This window comes from Nannospalax galili, unplaced genomic scaffold (genome assembly GCF_000622305.1).
Source record: "Nannospalax galili isolate Female #2095 unplaced genomic scaffold, S.galili_v1.0 scaffold27, whole genome shotgun sequence".
NCBI lineage: Eukaryota > Metazoa > Chordata > Mammalia > Rodentia > Spalacidae > Nannospalax > Nannospalax galili.
In genome coordinates, this window is record NW_008357993.1 from 3,825,622 (window position 1) to 3,837,439 (window position 11,818).

The 11,818-nt window shown below is 37.8% G+C and overlaps 1 protein-coding gene and 1 pseudogene across 7 annotated transcripts in view; both read right to left on the reverse strand.

The window, feature by feature from the left end:
* The window catches only part of Fer (FER tyrosine kinase), a 512,255-nt gene that overhangs the window by 406,513 nt on the left and 93,924 nt on the right, over window positions 1-11,818 (reverse strand). For all 7 annotated transcript variants that reach the window (XM_029557642.1, XM_008856015.3, XM_008856016.3 and 4 more), the window contains one exon: window positions 3,889-3,988. In XM_029557642.1, coding sequence (XP_029413502.1) covers window positions 3,889-3,988 — 100 coding nt within the window. The remainder of the gene's footprint in view (window positions 1-3,888; window positions 3,989-11,818) is intronic.
* Window positions 4,601-5,437, reverse strand: LOC103752290 (annotated as a pseudogene).

Consider the following 11,818-nt stretch of genomic DNA (forward strand, 5'->3'; position numbering starts at 1 on the left):
TCAGCCTATTTAAGTCATGGAAGAGTTTTCTTTCCCCTTCGACTATAATAGACATTTTGGCTGGGTAAAGTAATCTGGGTTGGCATCTGTGGTAATTTAGAACTGGGAATTCTTTGGTCCAGGCTCTTCTGGATTTCATAGCTTCCACTGAAAAGGCAGCTGTAATTCTGATGGGTTTTCCTTTATATATGACTTGTTTTTCTTTTGCAGCTTTCAGTACTCTCTTTTTTCTGTACATTTAGTGTTTTTACTCTGATGTGCCGTGGAAAGTTTCTTTTCTGGTCCTGTCTATTTGGTGCTATATGTGCTTCTTGTATTTGTATGGGCATGTCTTTCTTTAATTTTGGGAAATTTTCTTCTACATTCCTGTTGAAGATCTGGTCCATATCATTCTCCTGAGATTCTTCTCCTTCCTCTATGCCTATGATGCTTAAGTCTGGTCTTTTTATAGTATCACAGAATTCCTGCATATTCCATTCTTGTATTTTCTTATATTTTTCTTGAGTGGTCTAATTCATTCACTTTGTCTTCCAGTCTTGATATTGTTTGCCATTTCATTCATCCTACTGGTGAGGCTTTCTCCTGTCATTTCTAATTGGATATTGACTGTTTCACTTCCTTCTTCATTTCAGCCTGAGTATTACTTCAATATTTCTAAGTCATTTCTGAATTCATTCAGAAGTTTGTCCCTATCTTCCTTCAGTTCCTTGATTTCTTTGTTTGTGTATTCTTTAAATTCACTGAATTATTTTAGCATTTTATAATTTTTCTTTTGAATTCTATGTCCTGTGTTATCTCTAGGGGGTTCTAATTGTACTCCTGTACAGGACTTTTGGTACTTGATGGGGATACATTATCTGGGTTTTTCATGTTATTATTTTTTTGCTGCGACTTTGATATGTGGATTTCTTTTGTAGTTTCTGATTCTTTTGTGAGACTCAAGCCTTCCTTGGTGAATTTAGGTCTGCTTCTTTTCGTAAACTTTATGTGCCTTTGTGGTTTACTTGTTGGGCATAAAAAATGGTAGTTCTAGGCTTCAGGTTCTCTCCTTTGATTTTATATTGGAGGGGCCAGATGGCTTTTGTCCTACTGCTCAGGAGCTCCCACAGAGGCCCAAGTCGGATGAGGATCAGATGCTCTCAGGCTTTCTCCTACAGCCTGGATCCCTCCAGGAAAGATGCTGGCCTTTGGGGATTGGGCTAGTCAGGGCCCAGAGCCTGTCTCAGACATGTAAAGGTGAGTTTGGGGAGGGAACAGGCCCTGAGGGCTCCCAGGGACTAGACCTAGGAACTAGGTTGGTGTGGGTACAAAGGATCAGGAAGCAGTGGAGAGCCTAGGCCAAGAGGGCAGTCCACAGGCCAAGAGAGGAAATGGCCAGTGCCCATGGTAGGAGGAGAGACAGGGTTGGGGAGCTGGGAAGGCAATCGAGGCTAAGAGAGTCAAGGTACAGTGGACAGGTGGCAGAACTTACCCAGGAAAGAAGCTGGCCCCAGGAAGCTGGTGACTGCTGGCCAGAAATACAAAGGTAAGGTGAGCAAGGCTTTTATTAAAAAAAAAAAAATTATTTTTATGTGTATGGGTGTTTGCCTGCATGAATGGATAGGGACCATGTACCTACCTGGTGCCTGTGGGGGTAAGAAGAAGAAAGGCACTGGATCACCTGCCACTGGATTTATAGACAGCTGCAAGCTGACACTGGGTGCTAGAACAGAACTTGGGTTTTCCACAAGAGCAGTCAGTGCTCATAAGTGGTGATCCATGTCTCTGGCCCTGATATTTACCCTTAAAATTCTTTTTATCAATTTCCTAAAGTGTGCTACATAAGGTACATAAATGTCTACATGTAAGAATACAAGTGAAAATAATATATATTTCTACAACATGAACAAGCTGGAGAAATACTGAGTTCAAAATACTTAAGAACAAATAATCTTGAAATAAATGAGGGAAGAAAATTGGGGTCACTAACAGTCTAAAAGTTTTTGCCTTCCATTATTGCTAATGAAGTTTCATTTAGCTCATTTTTTTCATAGGAAGAAGTAAAACTAACCAGACCATGGACACTGAAATCAGACAGACTTGGTTTTGGCTACTTTTATTTCTTTATTCTTCTGATTATGAACTTGATTTGTGTGTCTGTGAGAAATTCCCAGGACTAGGAATATAGCTAGGTGAGTGGTAAAGCACTTGCTTAGCATGCAGAGGGCCCTAGAGTCAATCTCCAGCTCAAGAAAAAAAGAAAAGAAACAGAGATGGAAGAAGGTGAGAAAGGAAGGGAGCCAATTACAAGTATTGTCCTGAGGCTCTCACTGCCTTCCTGCTACAGTGTTTCATCTAGTTGAAAAGAAATAAAAACAGGCTCTATAACAGTTAAGAGCATTGGCTGCTCTTGCAGAGGGCCAGGATTCAGTTCCCAGCATTCACACGGCAGCTAACAACTGTCCATAACTCCAGTTGCAGGTGATCCAATGCCCTCTTCTGGCTTCCACAGGCACTGTACAAATAGGTGCACTTACATACATGCAGACAAAATATTCATACACAGAAAATAAAAATAAAAACATAAATAAATAAATAAACCAAAAAAATAAAACAATAGAGGAATAAGTTATGTATATGAAACTTTAAAAACATATTAATAAGGACACCCCAAATCTCAAAATAGTTGAGCTGCATGAAAATAAATTAAGCAAAAATAAAACTATAAACATGGACCCATTTTTTATATAAAAAGCTACTGAAACAGTTTAAGAATCAGAATATGAAGCATTGGAAGAGTGGGATGGAGAGGAAGAAGATGGGTAAGGGCAATGAAAAGGAGGAGAGATGGGAGGCAAAGAGGGAGGGATGGCTGAATTTGAATTAGCATCACTTATGGTCTACTGGGAATGACATGTAGTTTCACTGTTGAAAATAAAGCCAAGAGTTAGGTATGGAGCCACATGCCTTTAATCCCAGCACTGGGAGGCAGAGCCAGGCAGATCTCTGTAAGATCAAAGTCAGCCTGGTCTACATAGCAAGTTCCAGGCCAGGCCAGCTGGGGCTATAGATAAACAAAAACTTCACCCTGTCTCAAAAAACATATATATATATAATCTCCAAATAGAGTTGTTTTTCTCATTCATTTCCACAAAATAACAACAGAATATATAATAAAAGATAGATGAAATGTATCCATAAAAGAGAAAAGTAAATTAAAAATGAAAGGAAAATAGTTTCTTATAAAGCTTTTATTTATCAAGAAAGAAAATTTTAATAAAAGAATAAGGAATATAAAGGCTTTAGTCACCTTTGAGCAGAAGGAAAATACTGCTTAATAACAGCAACACAAAAGTTCCTGTTCCTAATCTATGATGACTTTCTACCAAAATTCAACATTAACAAAATTTTACATGAAATCATGTAAGGAACTATAACAAAGAATACCTACTTGAAACATTAATACCATGCTTCTCTTTCCCCTTCTAAGACTCTATGAAATTTTTACAACAAAATAAATACATAAATGGTCTTTTAGTTTTAATGGTTTTTTTAAATACCACAGGTAAAAAGATTTTAAATGACTTCTGCACAGACTACTATCTTTTTCATTTAATATTTTCTAATTAAGTAAGTAAATCTAATGCCAGAGTAAATTTTATACACTTCTTGCATCCTTTCACAAATGCTACTTAATTCCATTTAGTGTGAACTATTCGAAAACACTTTGAATCATGTAAAACGTACACACAAAAATTTAATTTGCAACATGACAGCCAATATTTTAATACATTTTGAGATTTTTAATATCAAAACTGTTCTAAATGGAATCATTCCACTGCTTACAAAGGCAGCTTTCAAATGACAAAAATAAAAATCATCACAGAAAACTATCAAATTCAGTCATACCTTTGGCTATGGCTTCTTTATATTTCTCTTTGGCAGAATTCATTTCTTTTATTAATTGTCGATAGCTGGATTTTAATTTCTCCAATTCTGTTTTTGTAACCTGTCAAAGACAATTTTCAAAAGCTTACATTTAAACTGGTCAACAACTTAAACTCTAAAGCATTAGCTGACGTATATTTTACAATTCATAGATAAAAGTTACTCTTTAATATAAAATTAGACACAATAAACCAAAATTAGCTTAAAATCTGATAAATTCAGTATGATGTAAAAACAGATACACTTCCTTAAAAAAACACAAATTAAGAATAATACAGTAATCATCTACAACCCAGAGGCTAAAGAAATCTATCTTCTATGTACAGAAATGTTTTCTATGCCTAAAAATTTAATTGTCTTTTTTTTTCCACTTAAAATACTGAGTTTATTTCATATGTATATTTTTGTGTCTCCACCATTTCCATGTCTGACCACCACTATTACTACAGCCTATCATAACATTCCATACATACTTAAAATGAAGTAAAGGGTGGAGTTCCAGCCTTAGAAATTAAACAGGCATTTTAGACAACACATTCTTGGCAATGAATTCTGGATGACATTTATCAAATATGGTAAAGGAAGTTCTCACTTTGCATTATAAAAAGAATAACCAGGTATCAACTGTTACAGAAACGAAGTAAGATGATCGAGTTTTCTGAAACACTTTGAACTATTTTCTTAGAGAGACTTCCTCCACTGCCAGAGATCTTGAATAGCCTCCTGGTCGTTCAGAAGCATTTCTTCACATAATTGATGAACTTGGCTTCTACTTTGGGAAGAGAACCACCTTCTTCTATACTTGCTTGCATTTTTGCTTTAATGTCTTCTACAGAACTAGGTCCTTTTGGTGTTTTAGGAGTTTTTTCCTGTTTTTTGAAAGATTCTTGACCTTTCCATTCTGGTTTGATTTTTGTGCATTTTTGGCTGGAGTATCTAATAGATTTCTTCACTGGAGGTTTTTCTTCAGTTTCCTCATCTTCAAATCATCATCATCATCTTCATCTTCATCACCATCCTCATCATCTTCATCAGCAAGTTTTACTTTTTTCTGTGGAATCTTGCTACCACCTCCAGGGGCAGACCACTTTCCAGATATACTTAAGAGTTTTACATCCTCCTCCTCTTCATCTTCTGATTCTGTGTCTTCCTCCACAGCTACTAAGTGCTGTCCACTAATATGTACAGGCCCTGAACCACACTTCAACCTTAAGACAACAGGTGGTGTAATTTCAAATCCCCCAAGGGAAACCGGTTGTTGTTCAGGCATTTTCCAACTTGCCAGTGTTACTTTAATTGGACTGCCTTCATAATTCATTGCCTCTGCCTCAACAATGTGTAACTCATCTTTTGCGCTAGCTCCTAAACTGACCATTCTTAATGATAGATGGTGTTCATTTTCATCATTATCCACCTTAAAGTGATAGTCTTTGTCAGCCTTTAGTTCACAGCCGAAAAGATAGTTCTGAGGCCTCAGAGGGCTCATGTCCATGTTCATCAAGTCTTCCATGAGGCGGAGGCTCTCACTTCGCCACGAAGAGGCTGGAAGGAGATAACTGAATACAGCTGCTCACAACAGACTGCAGGATGGAATCTTGCAGGGGAATTTTTGTGTATTTTATACAGCTATACACCTAATAGAAGACTGATATCTAGAGCATACAAAGAACTTAAAAAAAAAAAAAGAGTAACAGCCAGATGTGGTGCCATATACCCTTAATCCCAACACTTAAAAGGCAGAGGCAAGTTGGATCTCTGTGAGACTGAGGCCAGTCTGGTTTACATAGTGAGTTCCAGGTCATCTGGGGCTACAGGGAGACGCTGTCTCAAAACAGACAGATATACAAAAACTCTACAAAACTGAGTAATAAGAAAACAAAACAAACAACCCAATCAACAAATGGCCTAATGAAATGAACAGTTAGCAAAAGATGAAGCACACATGGCCAATAAACAAATGAAAAAATGTTCAACCTGTCTAGTTAAATAACAAAACTACATTGAGGGTATTCCATGTGGCCCTTCCCAATCCCAGGAGTGCTCTCTCAACTTTTCCTTAATAAATCAACATTTGCTTTACTAAAAATAAAATAAGAAAATAAAATAAGAGACTATATCGAGATTCCATCTTACCCTAGTCAGAATGGCAGTCAGTTAAAAACAAGTGACAATAAATACTGCTGAGGATGTAGACAAAAAGAGACACTTATATGCTGCTGGTAGAACTGTAAACTAATCTCAAGTCTATGGAAATCATTATGGAGGGTTCTCATAAAAACTAGAAACGTTAATGCAACCCAATTATACCCATCCTGGGTATTTAGTCAAAGGACTCCAACTCAACATATTACAAAGATATTTTCACATCAATATTTGTTGCAAAACTATTCAGAATAGCTAAGTAATGGAACCAAACTCAGGATCTAAAATCAGAGAAATGAATAAGGACAAAGTGGCATGCATATCTCAGAAAGAAGCTTGAAGTTATCATTCGCAAGGAAATGAATATAAAAGGAAACAATAATGTTAAGCAAATTAAGTCAGGCTCAGAATGACAAGTATTATATGCTTTCTCTCATTATAGTTCTTAGATTTTATATAGTCACATAAAATCACTTACATATATATTAAATGAAAGTAGAAGTAAAATTTTCTAGAAGAACAAAAGGACCTAACAGAAAGCAAGAGGCAAGAAAGGAGAAGGGAGGAAAGAAGAATATGTTTAGTGTGCAATATAATACATACCTGTAAGTAATAATAATAATAATTTTGGTCACTGACAAGAAAACTAAACAAACCCAAAAAAGGCAAAGTTGGAAAAAAAGTTTTTATTTCAATTATTTAAATTAGCTTACTTATTAGATAATAGAGAAATATCTTACAAAGGAAAATAATAAGAAATGTTATCTACAATTGTGAAAACAAATTAATTTGCTGTGTACAGACATATTTTCTATAATTAGGAAACTAAATAATATAAAGTTATGATATTTCACTAGTTCTAATACGTTTGTAGTTGGTTTTGCTTTTTGTGGGTTTTTTTTTGTTTGTTTGTTTGGGTTTGTTTTGGGTTTTTTTTTTTTTTTTTTTTTTGATCTTTAACACCTCTGAGAAAAGGAAGCATTCCATTTAAAGAGACAGTGTTGGTCAGGCAGTAGTCTGCATAGGGGTCGCTGCAAGATAGCAGGGACTGGGTTATTATTTCTACAAAATAACTAACAAACATCTTGACCCTGGAGTCAAGAGGCTATTGAAATGCAATTTAAAGAAAAATGTGACTCGTAGAAATATGTAAATTTTATAATACACCCTCTGAAAAGACTAAGAAAAAGGAAGCATCAAAAACTTGAGAAAGATGATGTGATATACAAAAGACCCTGGAGAACTCCACTAGAAAACTTCTAAAGCAGAGGCTAGAGAGATAGCTCAGCAGTTAAGAACACTGTTCATGCAGAAGACCCAGTTTCGAATCCTAGCACCCACATGGCAGCTAGCAACTGTCCATAACTACAGTTCCAGGGGATCCGACAGCCTCTTCTGTCCTCCACAGGCACTGCATGACACAGGTGCACTTACCTACATGCAGGCAATACACACATACACACAAAATAAAAATAATAAAATATTTTTTCTAAAAAAGAGAAAGAAAAAAGAAAACTCTTAAAGCAAAGTGGCAGAATTCAAAAGTAACACACAAAAATCAGTAGCCTTCCTACATGACAGTAACAAACATACTGAGAAAGAAATTAGAGAAACAAGTCTTATTTTTACTTTATTTTCATACACTTCAACCATTTTGACATTGAGGTATCTTTATCAATGGTAGGAGGGTAAACTAGTACAGCCACTATAGAAAACAGTCTGGAAGTTTCTACAAAAACTAAAAATAGAACTACCATATGACCTCCTAATTATACCACTCCTGTGCATATATTCAAAGGACTCTACATCCTACTACACAGACTCTCACAAAGCCATGTTCACTGCTGCACTATTTACAACAGCTAGGAAGTAGAATCAACTCAAATGTCCATTAACCAATGAATGGATAATGAAAATGTGGTACATATATACAGTGGAATTTATTGAGCTATAAATAAAATTAAAATTATGAAGTGTGTAGGAAAATGAATAGAACTAGAAAATATTACATTAAGTGAAATTTGAATTTTTAGATTTGTTAGATTATAACTAGGAATGTCTGTAGAGATCTGAAAGCTGTATCTGGGTCATACGGAGGGCCCTTTCAGGCTAAGGAAAGTAAAACACAATATGAAAGTAGAGGAAGTAAATACTAGGGGTGGTAAGGTTTGAGCAAGGGTAGGGCAGAGGCATAGGGGAGAGTACAGGGTGGGGAGAGTGTTAACCAAACTATTAATGCATAAAGAAGCCATAAGGAAAGCTAATAACTTATAAGCTGGCTAAAAGTATAATTTAAGAAAATTTGAATTGTGGTACCTTGTGTGTGTAGATAATGCCAATATCAGAAGCCATAGGTTATTTAATAAAAATCTTAATTCCAGAATGGGATGCTTCTCTGTAAGTACGTGGCCATGAAGGCTGTAGAGGCCTCCAAAACAAAAGGATAATTGCCATTGCTCCTGAACTAGAGCTAGATGGTTAGATCCTATTGCTGAAGGCACCACACACTTTAGTTATAGGACATAAAGAAATCATGCTGGAACTGAGTTGGAAGCTTCCCACCTGCTGGGTAGCTGGTAGTTTTCATAGTATAAGAAAATACTATAGAGGCAGCTGTGGGAGAAACATCATCATGGGTATTACCTAGCTGTTGACCTCACATGCTAGAATACAGGCCTACCAGGCAAGACATCCCTACTAGTACAATGACATGGCTGCTGTGGGGGTAACCACCTACATTCTTATAGGATCTGAGGCTGGCTCCATATGAGGGAGTTCATTCCTGGTACTATGGACCTGGTCAAAGGCCCACAGCTTGGGAAGGTCATAGGCCCTAGAGGTAAATCTATTGCTCTTTTTTTTTTTCTAAATGAACATGTTATCAAACTCCCTTCTAAATATTTATGTTTATACCCACAGCCTTATGCTACCCTTGGTTTTGGTCAGAGAAGCTTCTTTTTGCAGCAAACAAAAGTTAAAGCAGAGATTAGAGATGCTGAGAGTGACTGCTTAGTCCTCAATGGAACATCTGTATCATCCATTCTAAGACTCAGGAAACATCACAGAAGATGTTGCAGAAAAAAATTGTAAGAGCCAGATGATGGGGAAGAGGGCCATAAAAGCTGTCTTCTAGGCATATGATGGCATTGTAGTCATGAACTCATAGCAGCTATATGTAATTGCATAGGGCCTACACAAGACTAGACCAGTCAACATTCAGTCATGGATGAGGAAAAGGCTTATGGTGCACAGCCCCTGCTGGAAGAGCTAGCAGTTGATTGCTGGGGAAATGGAAAGTCATCATCATTAGTGGTGTAGCTAAGGGTGATGGACCCATGTTCCACAGCCATATCCATGTGGGTTGCCCAGGTTAAACTCAAACTCAGTGGGTCACAAAATAAAAATAAAAAACTAAAAAGACAAGAGAGTGGGAGGGAGATTTATTTGGAGCAGGGGACTTTGTAGAGGGGATAATAAGAGAGGTTGAGATGGTGAGACTAGAATGTATTATATACATGTATGAAATTGTCAAAGACTAAATTTTTAAAAACACTGACAAAAAGAGTACCAGAATTTAAGGAATTTTTTAGTTCTTTTTAAAGAAATTATGCCTTACCAATGCTCTTGGTGACACAGATGAGATTTTGTCAATTAAAAAACAGAAACAATTATGAGGTAAATGTAAATGAATTCAAAACACCATCTGCCTCAGTTATTTTCTATTGCTGTGATGAAACACTGGCGAAAATCAACCTGGGGAAGGATTTATAACATCTTACTCTTCTAAGTAGCAGCCTATTACTGAGGGAAGTCAAAGCAAGAATTTAAGCAAGGCAGGAACTGAAGCTCAGACCATAGAGGAGCACTGCTTACTGCTACCCTGGCATGTGCTCAGCAGGCTTTCTTACATGACCCAGGACTATGTTCAGGGGTGGAACCACCCAAAGTGGGCTTGTTTCTCCCACATCCCTCAACAATCAAGAAATTAGCCACAAGCCAATCTGATAGAGGAATTTCCCCAATTGAGGTTCCCTGTCCCCAGGTATGTTGACAACTTAAGCTATCCAACACTGTGATGACTAATCCTGGGTGTCAGCTTCATTGGATCTGGGATTAACTGAAATGAAAGACATCTTCTTGATTGGATCAACTAAAGCCAGAAGACACACCCTAAATGTGGGCATTACCTTCTGATGGCAACCGGTATAAAAGACCAAGGCAGAACAGAATGCCAGGCTTTTTGCTGCTTGCCTTCTCTCTCGCTGGTGAGTTCATATGACTAATCCTGGGTGTCAGCTTCATTGGATCTGGGATTAACTGAAATGAAAGACATCTTCTTGATTGGATCAACTAAAGCCAGAAGACACACCCTAAATGTGGGCATTACCTTCTGATGGCAACCGGTATAAAAGACCAAGGCAGAACAGAATGCCAGGCTTTTTGCTGCTTGCCTTCTCTCTCGCTGGTGAGTTCATCTTGCTGCTGTAGACTGAAGACTAGCTGATATTTTGGAATCTGTCAGACCTTCAGCACCAGATTGGGACTACTGAGACATCCAGCCTTGTGGACTGAGCGACTAAGGATTCTCAGCCTCTCCAGTGTAGTGCAGCCATTGTTGGACTACTCGGACTCTATCCTGTGAGCTAATGGGCTTGTTGGTATTTGGAGCACACTCTCCAAGTCAGAGTCTTCAGATAGCATGGACAGTACTGAAAATCCGTGGTGTAGACTATTTGAAACAATTATGGAGATAGACCCTTTTGAATCTCCTAACTCACCTCTTGTGAGGAGCAAGAAATTTAGTGACACTATACATAAAACATTTGATGATTTGTGGAAAAATAAGAAAAATAATGATGCTGGCTGGTTACTTTTAGCATCTCTGGATAAAGTGATGAAGATATAAGCTTAATGATAAAATTGACAAGCTCCATATTCGAATTAATAGTTTAAATGTTTCCAAGTGTGCCCTGGAAGAGAATCTTCTCTCCAGCAGACAGAGAGCTAAAGCTGCAGAAAACCAAGCTGGAGCCCTTATTATACGTTTGGCTGACCTACAACATAAAATTAATTCCCAGCCTTGACGGGTGTCAACAGTAAAGGTGTGGGTATTGGTAGGAAAAGATTGGAATCCTGACACGTGGGATGGAGACATGTGGGAGAACCCTGAGGAGGCTGAGGATTTAGAATCCTCAGACTCTGAGGAATTTGCTTCACCTGATGAATTAATCTTCCCACCCTCAGCAAACCCACTCTTCCCACCCTTGCCTGAGGAAACTAATTCCATTGAGGAAACTAATCCCATTCAGCAAGACAGCTGATATTCCTCAGGGCCCAGTTGTTGTTGCCTCTAGACCTATAACCACACTCAAAGCTAAGCAGGCCCCTGGAGGAGAGATAGAAAGTGTGGTCCATGAGGAGGTGCGCTGTACCACTAAAGAACTTTGTGAATTTGCTAATTCATTCAAACAGAAATCTAATGAATATGTCTGGGAATGGATTTTAAGAGTATGGGATAATGGTGGAAGGAACATAAAATTGGATCAGGCTGAGTTTATTGACATGGGCCCCCTGACTGGAAGCTCTTGCAGTTAGAAAAGGTGTTAAGCCAGGCATGGTGGTGCACGCCTTTAATCCCAGCACTTGGGAGGCAGAGGCAGATGGATCTTTGTAAGTTCGAGGTCAGCCTGGTCTACATAGTAAGTTCCAGGACAAGGTGCTACAAGGAGACCCTGTCTCAAAAAGTCCA